At 33.2% G+C, this 16,876-nt stretch overlaps 1 protein-coding gene and 1 non-coding gene across 2 annotated transcripts in view; both read left to right on the top strand.

The window, feature by feature from the left end:
* Nucleotides 1-16,161, top strand: part of LRCH2 (leucine rich repeats and calponin homology domain containing 2) — a 129,222-nt gene extending 113,061 nt beyond the window's left edge. Inside the window, exons 16-21 of the mRNA XM_001102903.5 lie at nucleotides 3,148-3,198; nucleotides 5,805-5,862; nucleotides 6,621-6,733; nucleotides 6,917-7,054; nucleotides 7,206-7,283; nucleotides 13,451-16,161. Coding sequence (XP_001102903.1) covers nucleotides 3,148-3,198; nucleotides 5,805-5,862; nucleotides 6,621-6,733; nucleotides 6,917-7,054; nucleotides 7,206-7,283; nucleotides 13,451-13,570 — 558 coding nt within the window. The 3' untranslated portion in view covers nucleotides 13,571-16,161. The remainder of the gene's footprint in view (nucleotides 1-3,147; nucleotides 3,199-5,804; nucleotides 5,863-6,620; nucleotides 6,734-6,916; nucleotides 7,055-7,205; nucleotides 7,284-13,450) is intronic.
* LOC114675242 (small nucleolar RNA SNORA35) lies at nucleotides 3,572-3,700 on the top strand. Its single transcript, XR_003726329.1, has one exon. It is a non-coding gene; the product is annotated as a small nucleolar RNA SNORA35 (small nucleolar RNA).
* Nucleotides 16,162-16,876: the final 715 nt, after the last annotated feature.

Genomic DNA, 16,876 nt, shown 5'->3' with positions numbered 1-16,876 from the left:
GTTTTGATTTAATGCATGGTTTTTTTCCAACAATAAAAACATATGAGCATCATCATGCAGTTATTAATTTAATCATTTAATTTCCATATGTCCTTTAGAATGGAATTACTAATAATTCAGTTTTAGAATTTTTTCATCATTCATCTTAGACCTGTAATCCATGAGTGTAAGTGTGTTGTCTTTCATATCTTTTATGTTTCTAAGTCAGCCTGGTTGTCAATTGAGATTTTTTTTTAGGAACTTTGTTTAGGAACTCCTTCCACAAATTCTGCATACTATTTTAAAATTTAAAATTTGACTTCTACAGTTTGTGCATTACCATAAACCTTTCTACTGCACCAGTGTAAACTATGCAGCAACCTATCATTGTTGAAAAGATATATTCTCATTACTATAAATTTTGTGTATTTTTGTTGGAGAGATTGGTATTTAATTTCATGTTGGGTACTTGGCAGGGCTTCTGAAAATGTCTTCAGTTTTAGGAAATAGAGTCACACGGGGAAGAATAATGAATAGAGCCAGATGATTGGGCATCTGCCAGATCAGATGCTGATTTCTCTCCATGGCCTCTCCAGTAGTATTTACTGGGATGAATAAAAGTCAGCTATAGCTATAACTGGTCATATTTTCACTGTTAGTATTTATGCTTAAGCCTGAATTACATGTTTGGTATGGGTATGCTTGGCAATATTTACCCGTGCATGAGCACAATCAGTTCCTGCACACCTGTCTAAGCTTTCCATTGCACCAACTCCATAAGATCCCAGCTTACACTTTAAATATTATTCCCAGGGAATGGCCTATTGTGTGGTCTCTAGCATGTCTTCACCAGCTGTCAAAGCTTCAGTGAATAACACCTGTGTACCTGCTGAAGCCTCTCAGATTTGTCTGGGAGAGGTTCAAGCCCTTGCAATCTTTTATCTGTCTTCTTACCTGCTTAGAATTTCTGCTGGATATATCTCATAAACCCAATAGGACTAAATATGTTCAAAACTGAGATTTTTTAAAATTTTTGCTTGTACCCATTTTTTCACTAATATCCAACAGTTTGTGCAGTGGCTCTCAACTTTGGCTGTACACTAAAATTACCAAGTGAGCTTTAGACAATACTGTTGCCTGGGTCACACCCCCTAGATATTATAATTTAATTGGCATGTGGTATGATATGGTATGGACTGAGCAATGAAGTTTTTAATGTTTCCCGTGTAAGTTTAATGTCCAGCCAAGGTTGAGAACTACTGAGTTAATGGAATCACCTTCCATCATCTAGCTGGAGCAGGGTCTGGCAAATTATGACCCACGGGCCAAATTTGACATACTGTATGTGATTGTAAGTGAAGCTTTGTCAGAAAACAGCCATACTCATTTGCCTATGGCTACTTTTTCATTACTGTGGCAGAGTTTGAGTATAGTAGCCCTCCTTTTTCTCCATTTCACTTTCCAAGGTTTCAGTTACCTGTGGTCAGCCACAGTCTAAAAAATAGGTGAGTACAGTACAATAAGACACTTAGAGACCACATTTACATAACTTTTATTAGAATACATTGTTATAATTGTTCTATTTTATTATTAGTTATTGATGTTAATCTCATACCTGATTTATAAATTAAACTTTATCATAGGTATGTATGTATAGGAAAAAACATAGCACGTATATTATAAAGGATCTGGTACTATCTGCAGTTTCAGGCATTCACTGGGGTTCTTGGAACATATTCCTCATGGATTAGGGGAACAGTTAGTTGTCACAAAGCCTAAAATATTTGTCATCTGCCTTTGACAGAAAACATTTTGTTTTCCCTGTCTCCTCATACCCGCTTTTCTCTTGCCTGCCTCAATATCTAATCAGTAGCCAAAACTTACTGTTTGTTTATATGCACTAAAATATTTTGCATACATTACGCTTTTTTTTCTACTGTTTCTGCTCTGGTGGAGGCCCCCATCCATTTCTCGCCTGTACTACTGCAATAGCCTCCTTGTTCTTCTCCCTTTCTCTAGTCCATTCTCACTGCAGCCGGAGTGGTCGTTTCAAAGAACACAGATGCAATCAGGCTATTCCCTTGCTTGGAAACCTTCAATTTCCCCCCATAACTTAGAAGATAAATTCTAGATCCTCTTTTATCAAGCCCCTGCTTGCCACATCAGCCTTAATTCATATCTTGGTCTTCTTTCACCTTACCCTCCATTCACCTTACCCTCCAGCAAGACAAAACTGCTCAGAGGTTTTCTGCACTTATCTTTACATTTGTTGCTTCCATGCTTTGGTTCTTCTCCTCTCATCTTAGCATGTTATTCCCTTCTTTCTTCTTCTGGTAAACACTCAGTTTTTTACTGAATTTATACTTTCTCAGGATACTTGCCTTTCTCTACCATCTTTACCATCCCCCCAAGTGCCCCTTATCTGTGCCTCATAATATACCATGCATTGTTCTGTATTATACTGAGAATGTTGTATTACCTGTATACATGAATCTATTTCTCTCTTCGACTGAAAGGTCCTTGGATGGGTGATATTTTACTAAATTTCAGTACTCTCAGTGTCTAGCATAGTGTCTGACATATAGTAGGTAGCCAATAATCATTTGTTGAATGAATGAATACATGTTCTATGTAGTGTGCATATTCAAAGTTAAATGTCAAAATTTTCGTATTTGGTTGGCAGTAGAATAGTCATTTAAAAATCATGGACCATTTAATGTTTTATTAAATGAAATTCTTTGTAATTATCAATAAGCCTATATTAGATACATGTAAATTTTCAAATGAAAGTTATTTCGGTTGATGGAGATTTTGCATGCCTTCATTTACATGTCTCAGGTTGGTAACACATCCGTGCTATTATATGTAGATAGTATTTTTCAAACTTTAAAGTACTATATTTTGAACCACTTGAGGGTCTTATTGAAATGTAGATTCTGATTAGTTAGGTCTTGGGTGAGGCCTAAGATTCTGCATTTCTAAACTCCCAGAGGATCCCTAGGCTGCTGGTTCACAGACCACATGTAGAGTGGCAATGTGCTGGATGGTATATCTTTAGTAGTTCTTCCTTTAGTAGTTGATCAAAACAATTTTTGTTTTCCTTTTATATGTTTAAATCATCATTTGTATTGTAATTTCATCTTCCATCCTTTTATTTTTATGTTTTAGCAAGACAGTGATAATGCTAATATGTCACCACAATCTCCAGTATCATCTGAGGTACAAGTTCTGTTTTTATATGTTTTAAAAATATGTTTTGTATGTTTTCTGTGTTTTACATAAGATTCTTCCTTGCCAGTTCTCTGTAACCTGATTTTTTTTTTGCAATGTAATATTCACTTATATTTTAAAATCCATGGCAGAATAGTTTGTACAAACCTTCTAGCCTATAAAAAGTTCTAAGAATGCCCTTTTTTGGTAAAAATATTGATACTAGCACTTGTTTATTTATGATTTTCTTATTGGGAAGTGTCTGTAGATCGCAGAAAAGAATTCACTTTATCAAATCTATGCTTTCTCATTCATCCATATTTTAAAATAAATGATAGATTTTAAGAACAACTTTCCAATTTTAAATTTGAAAAAAGTACTTCAGCATTGTGCAATGGCCTTTGGTTTTTCTTGTAACCAGTTAGGTCTGAAACCAATGCAAAAGAAATTTCCTTTTTCCACGAGAAACATCCCTGCAGTGGGTTGTTCCTATCGACAGGAGGTTACACCTTTTTGGAAGAATGGGTATCAGAAAGTTAGAGTTTGTGAAATCTCGATCAAATACTCTGGTGACTTGAATGACTGATTCTTCTAATTTATTTATTCAATTCTGTTGCTTAACAGCAAGAGATAAATTTTAAAAATTCTGAACTCTATCTCTTCTACTTCAGATTACCTTAAAGTGTATTGACATTAGTAAGTAAATGATTACACATTCATTTGATGAATTCAACACTTTGCCTAAAGTGTTGGATGGCCCAAATTCACCGTGTAACTTTGGTTACATAGATGCTATTAATATTTCATTATATGTAGGTGATGTTGCTTTTTTAATAGGCTAGGATTCTCTTTGTCTGTTGTTGTGGGTGATCTGCATTACAAAACTTTTAAATGGATTTGGACATTAATTTTGTAAACATGTTTCTAAATTATATGATAGGTAAAATGGTATACATACTTTTAGAAAACGATTTAAATTAAGATATCTTAAAATTAGTCTTTGTCAGATGCTTTTGTAATTCTTTTACTTAAGTTACAAGTATAAGCATATAAGTGACTACTGCCTATTTGCTTGATTTATGATCTTACGATCTGTGCTCACAGGATAGACTATTCATACCAAATTTCTCAAATAACTTAACATTGCCATATGTATATATATATATTTTTTTCTTTTCTTTTCTTTTCTTTTTTTTATTGACACATGATCTCACTCTGTTGCCCAGGCTGGAGTGCAGTGGCACGATCTCAGATCACTGCAACCTCCACCTCCCACATTCAAGCGATTCTTGTGCCTCAGCCTCCCGAGTAGCTGGGACTACAGGCACATGCCACCATACCTGGCAAATTTTTGTATTTTTAGTAGAGACAGGGTTTCACCATGTTGATCAGGCTGGTCTTGAACTTCTGGCCTCAAGTGATCTACCTGCCTCGGCCTCCCAAAGTGTTGAGATTACAGGTGTGAGTTTTATAATATATTTTTTATTTCATTTGGATCAGTGAAATTTTCATCTAGGAATTCATATTAATTTAACCAAAATAGTGAAGACAAACTGGGAGGCTTGTAGATTTGGATAGGGTGGTGAGTATGTATGTGTTTTGGTAACTCAACTGACGTTTAACTTGAACTGCATATCACATGTTAACAGAAGATTTAGGTAATCTACAGAATTCTGATTGCATTAATTTCATGTGTGAATGGAAAATAGTAAAACCAATTAGTGTAGTGCTTTACTGTTAACAAAGTGCTTGCCTGTATATTTGAACCTAAAAGCAGCCCCATAAAATAGGTATGATTCTCATCATTTTACAGCTTAAGAGATGGGTAACTTTCCCAACTATCTTAGTTAATAAATGGCAGAGAAGTGACTGAAGCTGAGCCCTACTCACTTCACAGAGTTGTTGCACAGGTTAAATAAGGTGCTGCTTAGGTTACATTATTTTATCACTTTACACAATAGTTTCATTTAGTTATCTCATTTAATCTTCACGGTAACCTCATTTGAAAGATGAAGAAACAATCACAGAGAAATTATATGTTGTGCTCAAAACACAGCCTAAGCTTTCTAACTCCCCCTTCAGATTTAATATACTACAAATCTTTCCACAGCAAACCACTGTGTGTGAAACATTTGAAACAATATGTATTCAAATATAAGAGATGATATTTGTCATCTGTCATTCTGCAGTCCCTATACAAATATGTTTGCCTTCAGATTATCTACTGTTAGGTGTTAAGTCCATAGTAGATGCTGAGTAAATACTAAATTCACTTATCTTTTCCTTGACGCTTACTTCATTTTTTGGGAAACTTCAATCTGGTTCTTTCAAAAAGTACGATCTATTTTATACAGTTCACTAATGATTTTCATTTTCTTTCTACTATGAAAGTATTTAAAGCCTGTATAGTTAGCTCAACTAGCAAATATTAGTTGACCTCTTAAAAGTGAAATGTATCAACTTGAATTGAAATGCAAGTTACTTTTCTCTTCACTAATTGTAGGGAAAATAAGTATTTCCCCAAACTGGAATGGATATGAATAAGCACCTTGATTATTTTGAAATAAAAGAAGTTGTATTATTTATTTATTTTTAACCTTTTAACTTTTTTTTAGGAATATGACAGAACTGATGGTTTTTCACACAGTCCCTTTGGCTTGAAGCCTAGATCAGGTAAATAGATATTCTGTAAATAAAATTTATCAGTTATATTTGAAACTAGTTTCCCAGCTTAAATGGGATTGATTCCATAGTTTTAAGTACACATAGATTCTTTCCCCTCTCCTAAAAGCAATTTTCTCTTAATCTTATTTGTCTTTCCAATTCCCATTCCCATTTCTTTCTTCCTCTTTACCTTCAAGCTCCTGAAACCTCAGCTTTTTGCCTTAGATATACTGCAGTCTTATTTCTACTCTACTGTGACTGCTGTTAGAATGACCACTCTGCCAGCAGACCAAACACTGTTTGAAATTATAGCACTCCATTATATTGTGGTTTTATAAAGGGATCTTTTCGCATTTGGCAAGCCCAAAAGAAAATGGATCCATGTTACTTGGCAAGGTATTGAATTACAGTTTTTATTCCTGAATAACTGTATTGACCTTCAAGAATAATTTCCTTTTTTAAAAGATAAAAGGCTGACGTATGTTCAGTAATCATTTTTAACCTGGGCCATAAGTTTCTAACAACGTATGTTTGAATAAGAACATGTATAGGTAGTATAAATCATTAACACTTATCTTCCCTGTTGCTTTCAATTATGCATATAAATAGAGTTCAAATATATTCTTTAAAAATATTTGGAATGTATTAGTAAGTAATAATGTTTTATGTCGTTTTGTATTGATTCTTTTTATCATGCCTCTTTCCCCATCAATAGTTGCTCCTTCCCATTAACTTTGTAACAAGTTAGGAAATTTCTGTTTTTATAGCTTTTAGCCGCTCATCTCGCCAAGAATATGGGGCAGCAGATCCGGGATTTACAATGAGAAGAAAGATGGAACATTTACGGGAAGAGCGAGAGCAAATACGACAACTTCGCAACGTAAGTCAGATTGCTCTTTCAGATCTGCTTTGTGGAAATGGGTTTAACTTGGAAAATTAATAAGGCATATGGATTTTATTTTCAATGCTCCTTAAAATGTTTGGATTATACAACAATTAGTAATATAAACATATAACATGTATGTTTAGATAAAGTATCTGATTTATACCTGTTTCTCTGTAGAATCTTGAATCCAGGTTAAAAGTAATTTTGCCTGATGACATTGGAGCTGCACTGATGGATGGGGTTGTTCTTTGCCATTTAGCCAATCATATAAGGCCACGTTCTGTTGCTAGTATTCATGTACCATCACCAGCAGTGGTAAGTTTTGTTTACAGTTTGTTAGTTCTCTAAAGGAAGATATTGCTTCTTATAATTGTCTTTAAATAATATACCTCAGTGAACGTAGTTTTCAGTTTTGATTAAGTTCCATAGAAAAATGCCTAAAAGTACATTTTTTCCCTTTTTACAGCCCAAACTGAGCATGGCAAAATGTCGAAGAAATGTAGAAAATTTTCTTGATGCTTGTAAAAAGTTGGGTGTCTCACAGGTAATTGTTATTTGTCGAACAACGTGATCACTTAAATTTGAATTTATTACATGCAAACTGGGATTCTTCTTAGAGCAATGAATAATGCTTTCTGAACATGAAAATGAATGCCTTCTCTTGGTACCTTCTCCTAAGCTCCAGCTTTAACTGTAGCAGTTATCTAATGGATGTTTTTAACTGCCTTTAAAGTCATTTATAAAATAGCTACAAATCTGGAAAATCATGCACATCACTGACCAAACGTAACTCAGTGGCCATGTTTACAACTTGGTTGTGATGCCATTGTTACCATCTTTTTTTCTTTCTTTCTTTCTTTTTTTTTTTCCAGAGAACATTTGGACTCGTTTGTAAGTCATTGGATAGATTCTGATTGGAAGATTTGCATTCAGTGTAAACAGCCTTTCAAACTTTATTTAAAATGCAAAATTGGAAATTATAGCAGCATATTATGATAGTATCTGTATTGGGCAAACTTTGAAATTTTTAGGAATTGTCTTACATTTCATGTAATAATTGCACTACTATGCAATTAATCATTAAAGCAGTATTGTAAATATATAAGGAACATGTGTAATCACAATATTGCTTCTTTGTAAAGTGTTATAAACCTAACCTCTACATGAATGACTATGGAGAAAAATGACATTGTTATCAGACCACAATTAAGTTGTTCTTGTTAAGCTGTCTTTTGAACAGTGTCTTAATAATCTGGTCTACAGATCCCATTTTAACCTCTTCCCTCAAGTAAGGAAACATAATTTAATGTGTAGAGAATCAGTGAATTGTTGGATAATTTGGAAATTACATGATGTTCTCTAATTACCTCTTATCTATACTTGATGTAATAGTGGTTTTTTTTGAGACGGAGTCTCACTCTGTTGCCCAGGCTGGAGTAGTGCAGTGGCATGATCTTGGCTCACTGCAACCGCTGCCTCCCGGTTCAAGCAATTTTCCTGCCTCAGCCTCCCAAGTAGCTGAGACTACAGGCACATGCCGCCACACCCAGATAATTTTTTATTTTTAGTAGAGACAGGGTTTCACCATGTTGGCCAGGCTGGTCTTGAACTCCTGACCTCAAGTGATCCACTCGCCTCGGCCTCCCAAACTGCTGGGATTACAGGCGCAAGCCACTGCGCTAGTTGATGTGATGTTTTAAATTTTTAATTCTTAAAAATATTTATTGTTTCTTTTTTCTACTCTCAATCTTCCAATGGGGAAATAGCAAACTTAGCAACGCTTTCTCCAGCCATTACATTATACAGATTTTCCCATTTTGCCATTTTTTCTTTTTTAAAATTAAAAAAAACCTTGTTTTAGAGATGGAGTCTCACTGTGTTGCCCAGGCTGGACTGGAACTCCTGAGCTCTAGACTTCTATTTCACGAATAACTGGGATTGCAAGCATTCACTACCTCACTAATGTTATGTCATTTCTGTTTTAAGGGTTTTATTTTTAGCTTGAGTGTTTTTCCTCTGACCTCAGAATTGGTAATATATAATAATTTTTAAATTAATTTTCTTTGTTTTAGGATGTTTTCTAATTTTTAACAGCCTTATTGAGTTATTAACATACAATATAGTGCATATAAATAAAGTATACAATTTGATCAGTTTTGACATATGCATACACCATGAAATCACCACCACAGTCAAGATGATGAACATATCTACTGCCCCCCAAAATTTCCTCATGTGTCTTTCCAATCCTTCCTTCTCCAGCAACCACTAATCTGCTTTCTGTCATTGTAGATTGTTTGCACTTTCTAGAGTTGTATATAAATGGAATGATACAATATGTATTATATTTTTCTATCTTCTTTCAGTCAGCATAATTATTTTATGACTCCTCAGTGTCATTGCATGTATGAATACACCATTGCTCTTCATTGCTAGATAGTATTTTATTGTATGGATATACCACAGTTTGTTGATCCCTTGACCTGCTGATGGATGTTTGGGTTGTTTCCAGTTTTAGTGGCTACTACAAATAAAGCTGCTGTGAACATTTGTATACAAGTCTTTGTATGGATTTATGCATTCTTTAATTTTTGGTAAATACCTAGCAGTGGAATAACTGGAACATATGGTAGGTGCGTGCTTAACATTTTAAGAAAATACAAAACTCTTCCAAAGTGGTTGTACCGTTTTACATTCCTGTCAGCAGTATGTGAGAGTTCCAGTTCCTCCACATCCTCACTGGCATTCAGTATGATCAGTCTTTTAAAAATTTTAGTCATTGTGATATGTATGTCCTGACTTGCCAGGGCAGTTTTAATTTGCATTTTCCTAAAGACTAATAATGCTGATCATATTTTCAAGGGCTTATTTGCCATCTGTATATCTTCTTTTTGAAGTACTTTGAAGTGTACTTCTTTTTTGAAGTACATATTCTAATCTGAGGTCTATTTTGTATTGGGTTGTTTATTTTCCTATGTTTGAGTTTCAGATTTCTTTACAAATTATGGATAAAGTCCTTTACCAGATTTATAAATATTACATCCAAATCTTTGTCTTATCCTTTCATTGTCCTTAGAGTGTCTTTCAAAGAGCAGGATCTTCAGTTATTGAAATACAATTTATTTTTTAAAATGGGCTGTGCTTTTTGTGTCAAACCTAGGAAATCTTTATATAATCCAAGGCCACAAAGATTTTTTTTCCTATGTTTACTTCTAGAAATTTTATAATCTTGAGTTTTATGTTCATGTCTATGATCAATTTTGAGTTAGTTTTTGTATGTGGTTAAAAAGTATGGATTGAAGTTCTCTTTTTTTAAGCCTGGGATTGGGCATATACATTGACTTTTTTAAGAAAATATTTTTATTGAGATATAATTAAAATGCCATAGCATTCACTGATTTAAAGTGTATAAATGGTTTTTAGTATGATCACAGAGTTCAACAACAGTTACAACAATCTGTTTAAAGTATTTTTGTCACCCCAGAAACAAAGCCCTTACCCATTCGTAGTCCCTCCCCTGTTCTTTCTATGGATTTGCCTACTCTAGACATTACATATAATGAAATCATACAATATGGGGTCTTTAGTGTCTGGCTTCTTTGACTTAGTATAATTTTTCCAAGGTTCATCCATTTGTAGCCTAAATCAGTACTTCATTTCTTTTTATGGCTGAATAGTGTTCTGTTCTAAATACATACCACATGTTGTTTATCCATTCATCAGTTGATAGACATTTGGGTTTTTTTCACTCATTGTTTATTATGAATAATGTTGCTTTGAACATCCGTGAATAAGTTTTTCTTTGAACACCTGTTTTCAGTTCTCTTGGTTGTATACCTAGCAGTGAAATTTTTAGGTTATATGGTAACTCTATGTTTATAATATTTTTTAAGAAACTACCAAAATATGTTGCAAAGTGGCTCCACTATTTTTACATTTCCACCAGCAATATGTGAGGGTTCTAATTTCTTTATATCATCACCAACAATGGTTACTGTCTACCTTTTTGGTTCTAGCTATTTTAGTGTGTGTGTGATGTGATATCTTATTGAGGTTTTGATTTGCATTTTCCTAATAGTTAATGATGTTGAGCATCTTAGCTTGTGCTTATTGATTTGTATATATTCTTTAGAGTAACGTCTATTCAAACCCTGTGTCCATTTCTGAGTTGGATTATTTATCTTTTTTTTTTTGAGTTGTAGTTATGTATTCTGGATACAAATTGCTTATGAGATATATGACTTGGAAATATTTTCTCCCATTCTGCAGGTTGTCTTTTCACTTTCTTGATGGTGTCATTTACAGCACAAAAGTTACTAATTTGATGAAGTATAGTTTATCTCGTTTTTTCTTTTGCTGCTTATGATTTTGATATCATATCTAAGAAAACATTGTGTAATTCAAGGTCACAAAGATTTACATCTGTGTTTTCTTCTAAAAGTTTTATAGTTTTAGGGCTTACCTTTTTGTCTGTGATCCATTTTGAGATCAGTTTTGTGCATGGTATGAGGTACGGATCCAAATTCATTCTTTTACATGTGGATATCCAATTTTCCCAGCACCATTTGTTGATAAGATTCTTCTTTTCCCCATTGAATTGTCTGTCTTAGCATCTTTGTCAAAAATCAGTTGACCATAAACGTAAGGCTTTTTTTCTGGACTCTCAGTTTTTTATGACTAAATTCCTTATTCCAGTATCACACTGTCTTGCTTACTGTAGTTCTGTGATGCATTTTGAAATCAAGAAGTGTGAGTCTTCCAGCTTTGTTCTGTATCAAGGTCGTTTTGGCTATACTGGGTCCCTTGCATTTCCATATCAATTTTAGGATTGATTAGCTTGTCAATTTCTGCAAAAAAGCCAGTTGGGATTTTGCTGGGGATACCAAATCTGTAAAATGATTTGAGGAATATTGTCATCTTCACAGTATTTATTCCTGTGATCCATTAACATGAGACATCTTTCCATTTATTTATATCTTTTAATTTTTATTCCAACAATGTTTTGTAGTTTTCAATGTATGAGTCTTTCATTAGATTTGTTAAATTAAATGTTTAGTATTTTATTCTCTTTGGTACTATTATAAATACCATTATTTCCTTAATTCCACTGTCAATTTTTTATTGCTACTTTATAGAAATAGAAGTGATTTTCTTTTATTGATCTTGTATTCTGCAACCTTGCAGAACTCATTTATTAGTTCTAATAGTTTTTGTGTGTGTGTGTGTTTCTGTGCCTTAGGAGTTTCTTTATACAGAATCATGTAATTATTCTTTCAAAGAATTCATCCATTTCATCTAACTTGTCAAACTATTAGTATGAAGTTGTTTATAATGTCTCCTTATTATCATTTTAGTATTTATAGAATATCTTGTGGTGTCACTTCCCTTATTTATGATATTGGTAATTTGTGTATTCTCTCTTTTTTCCTGATTAGCCTAGCTTGAGGTTTATGAATTTTTAAAAAATCTTCTAAATGAACTAACTTTGGGTTTCATTACTTTTTTTATCTATTGTTTTTTGTTTTTTTACTTTATTGTTTTCCTCTCTCATTCTCATTATTTGCACCTTTCTTTTGCCAGTGGTTCAATTTGCTCTTCTTTTTTTAGTTTCTAGAGTAGAGGCTGAAGTCATTGATTTGAAGCCTTTCTTCTTTTCTAGTGTACACTTCAGTGGTTATTTGAATAAATAAGCAAAATATTAAGAGGGCAACAAATATAGCAGTGAAGATGGAGATAAGGCAATAATTTTGAGAACTCTTTGTGGGATACCATCAGTAGTATTTGGAGAATTGGTTATGGGGATAAGGAAGAAAGAGGAAGACTCTTATATTTCACAGGTTTGTCAATGGAAATCGAATAGTGTATTACTCACTAAGACATGGATCACAGAAGGACAAGTTAATTTGGTAAAGTAATTCTGTTGTGGACACATTGATTTTGATATGTCTGTTAGATGTCCATTTGACTGTGTCTAGTTGGATATTTGTATTTGGAGCTCAATAGAGAGATCTTGGAAGGAAATAAAGACTTGGAAGTCATCAGTATGGAAGGGGTAGTTAAAACTGGAAATAGATGAGAATACCAAAAGAGAGGATATAGCGTAAAAGAGAAGAGAGTGAAGACAGAACCCTTGGAAACATTTGGGATGTTAGAAGAGGATCAGTGAGGGCTAATGAATGAAAGCTACTGCACAATTTCTGTCAGAAAAGTTGAAGTAGAAAAAATGGTGTCACAGAAGACAGGGGAGGGGTAAGGTTTCCAGAAAGGCATTAATCAAAAGCATAATATGACTGAGCAGTCAACTAGACATGTGCAACATTTGACATTTAAGATGACATTGGTGATTTTTACTAAAATAGTTTTAGCGGGCATATGCTTTAGGGTTAGATGTGAGATAGCAGTGGCTGAGTAGTGAATGGGAAATGCAAAAGTGGTGACCAACTCTTTTATAAACATTTTCTTTGTAGAGAAAGAGGTACAAGTGTAGAATGACAGCATTTCAAACAAGGCCAACTTCTATAATCTTTTTCTTACTATAAATTAAGAATCTAAAAACATTTCAGATTGCAATATTTATAAGAGAAGACTTAGAATTATGTATTTTTTCTTTATATTTTACAGAAATCATGTTTTTAAAATCAAATTCTGACTTAATGTTATTACACTTCTAAAAAATGAATGTTCAAATACCTTTTGTTTTTTTTTCTCCAGGAAAGACTTTGTTTGCCTCATCATATTTTGGAAGAACGAGGACTTGTGAAAGTTGGTGTCACAGTTCAGGCGCTCCTTGAATTACCAACAACCAAGGCATCTCAGCTTTCTATGGCTTGATATAACATTTAAAAAATTTAAGTGTATAGTTTCATTTATTTGCAGTGATTTCAAATATTTCAAATTCATGAATAAGAGTATTCCATCAGAAATAGTTTGCCTTAGGTCACGCCTTAGGATTTTAAAAAAATTACGTTGAAACATCAGACTTAAACATTGAATTGCCCAAACTTCTTTTGGGTTAAAACTGGATTAATTTAATAAGAGTATTTGATAAACTCAAATTCTCTTTTTACTAAATCAGTTGATAATCTTGATTATTTTTCAGAAAGCAGACTGATACTAAATTTAAAATGTAGTTTCAATTTAATAATCACGTTAGGTTTAATTTTTTTACATCATAGCATACTAGTAAACATCTGGATAAAGGTAATTGTTTTTTAGCAATTTAGAGCAATTCTATATTTGAGTTATTTAATACACTTCTAATTCTAATTTATACACAATTTCTTCAATCTTTGGTCTTAGTTTTCTAGAAAAAAAGGCGTAGAAGAAACAATTCTGGCTTTATATTAAATTCTTTTAGTATTATAGGTTGGTGCCAAAATATTTTCAGTTGTACTGTAGATTGTTTACATGTGAAGTGCCTGTGTAATTGATGACTCTTATATAGTCTTAAGCATTTTTGCAATTTTTTAAATGTATTTAAATAGAGTCAATGGAACTTTAAAATATTTTAGTAGATTTTGTAGGGTCAGTAATATGTGAGGATTTAAATGAGCCTCACATTGTGACATTTGTGATTTTTTAGTTAGTCCATTGCAGTTTCCCTTAAATTGGTTATTTCATGTTGTCAAAAATACCAATGTTAATATGGTTAATTTATGATATTTAATTTTGTGAAACTTAATCATCTTTTAAAATGTATTATTTGAAGAGTATTTTATTTCTGTATTGAAAATGTTACACAAAGCAGTAAAGTTTTTGAGAACTAGTGGAGTACTAATTATCAAGGACATTTTGATAAAACTGCCAAAGTTTGGGTTTATATCTTGCCTTTGAGCAGCATTATATCAGTGCTGCCTTTAGCTATATTCAGAGAGCAGCAGTTGAGGAATAGCCTTTTACTCAAAATCTGGCCATTTGTGAATCCTGTAAACCTTGTGATCTTCAATTACTTTGATGTTAAATTAAATACAGACTCTTCTATAAATATTTTCATGAGATACTATGTTACACAAAGTCCTTGTTTAACTTACATATGGGTAAATTTACATTGGTGGTATTACAGGAATTTTTCAAAAACATTACTGTAATGAATAACTGAGTTTCCTATAGAAAAATCTTAATAATTACTTTTGTAGTAACCAAGCAAGCATCATATCTTAAGTATGTGATCATTTGTACTTCTTACCTCTTAATATGGATGCAAGTTATTAAAACTGTTGGCCTGGGTATTTCAAAGGGTATATATAAACGGTAAAAACTAGTGTGCCAAATGGTATAGGAACAAATGTACTTTTTTTGATCAGTTGGCATGAAGCCATAGAATTAAATTTTGGCTTTAGAAATCAGATGTGTTCATTACATTCCCCAAGGGTCAAATTGGAGCTTTTAAAGAATTAAAGCTTCTATGACTGTATGGTTTAAGAATTAAAGTATTAGTAATTTATTAAATATTTGAGCTTATTAGTTGTTAATTTTTTAGTTGGATTAAAAAAAAAACTCACACATTCTCCCTAGTAAAAACTTGGGTAATATATGTAAGAAATGGCAAATAAATACCTTAGTTAATGACTTTTTATGTAGAAATTTGACAGCATTACAAATTAAGTGACCATTTAAAACACAGCAATCATTCATACTGCTTTCATAGGTTTTATGATAGTCTCTGATTAATCAATCTAGTGTTAATTATTTTACAAGTGTTGTCCTGTTTCATATCTTTGAAGTAGTAGTGAAATTGTAGGCCATTTTCTTATTGCATTTCACTTACTTGTCAGTTAATTATTCCTTTAAAAAGAAAATACAGCAGAACCTCACTGTAGCATTCTTTACTGCAAAGCAAAATTCAATTTAAGATGGGCTTATCTGAGGTCCATATCATGGCAGTTCATTACTCTTGTGCCAAATGGCAACACCACCTCTAAAGCAGTTTCACAGCATAGTCCCCTACAACGTTATACCAAGGCTCTGATGTATTTCTTTTAGTAGTTTCTAAGTGTAAAATTTATTCTAAATGTTTTTATGGCTATTATCTATTTCATCAGTTATTGAATTAAGAATGATTTTCATTACTTGAGTGGGATTTGTGATTTTATGACAGTTAAATAATCAAAAATATTTTATTAGGCCCCCAAAATTTAATAGATAGCTATTTCTGTTACATTTTATTACTGTATGGCACAAGAAAGAAGTGACATTGGGTATGTTAGAAATGAAATAAGTAAAAATGCATTACCATTTGTTTAATAATTATCTTTACAGAATGCTAGTTTAATGACTTTTTTAACTGAATTTTTTGAATAAATCAGAAATGTTTGTATTTGTCACAGATCTATCATAATTGATTTTCTGATGCATTTAAAAATAAATGGAACACTTAAATGTATATTACCGATGCAAACTGTGGATAAAGTTGAAAGACAAAATTTTAAGTCTGGGATTTCTTTTTTCCCTCTCTACCTCCTTTCTTACCATCATATCATCCATTTTCTGTCAGCATTTGATAGATGGTGTCTGTGTTCCCTAGTATAGAAAAATAGCCAGACTTAGAATATTCAAAGTAAGTGGTTTAAAGGTCCAGATTCACTTTATATTGTGAAAGGAAAATAAATCTTGGGGCCCCAACATCACTAAGCTAAAGGGAAAGGTCAAGCTGGGAACTGCTTAGGGGAAACCTACCTCCAGTTCTATTCAAAGTCACCACTGTGCTCACTGAGATAAATGCCTATCTGATTGCCTCCTATGGAGAGGCTAATCAGAAACTTAAGAGAATGCAGCCATTTGTATCTTATCTACCCATGACCTGGAAGCCCCCTCCCCGCTTCCAGTTTTCCCGCCTTTCCGGACTGAAATAATGTTTGTCTTACATATGTTGATTGATGTCTTGTGTCTCCCCAAAATGTCTAAAACCAAGCTGTGCTCTGACCACCTTGGCCACATGTCCTCAGGACTGCCTGAGGCTGTGTCGCAGGCACCATCCTCAACCTTGGCAAAATAAGCTTTCTAAATTAACCGAGACCTGTCTCAGATATTCAGGGTTCACATTTGGTAACCATGAAGGGATTCTGAGTGGAGGTACCCCTGACCTTTGACAAATCTCTTATTGGTACTTGGTACCAACATGAGCTAACCATATGGCTC

This window comes from Macaca mulatta, chromosome X (genome assembly GCF_049350105.2).
Source record: "Macaca mulatta isolate MMU2019108-1 chromosome X, T2T-MMU8v2.0, whole genome shotgun sequence".
Lineage (NCBI taxonomy): Eukaryota > Metazoa > Chordata > Mammalia > Primates > Cercopithecidae > Macaca > Macaca mulatta.
Note: the sequence above shows the minus strand (reverse complement) of the source record. Positions and strands in the feature narration are given on the sequence as shown.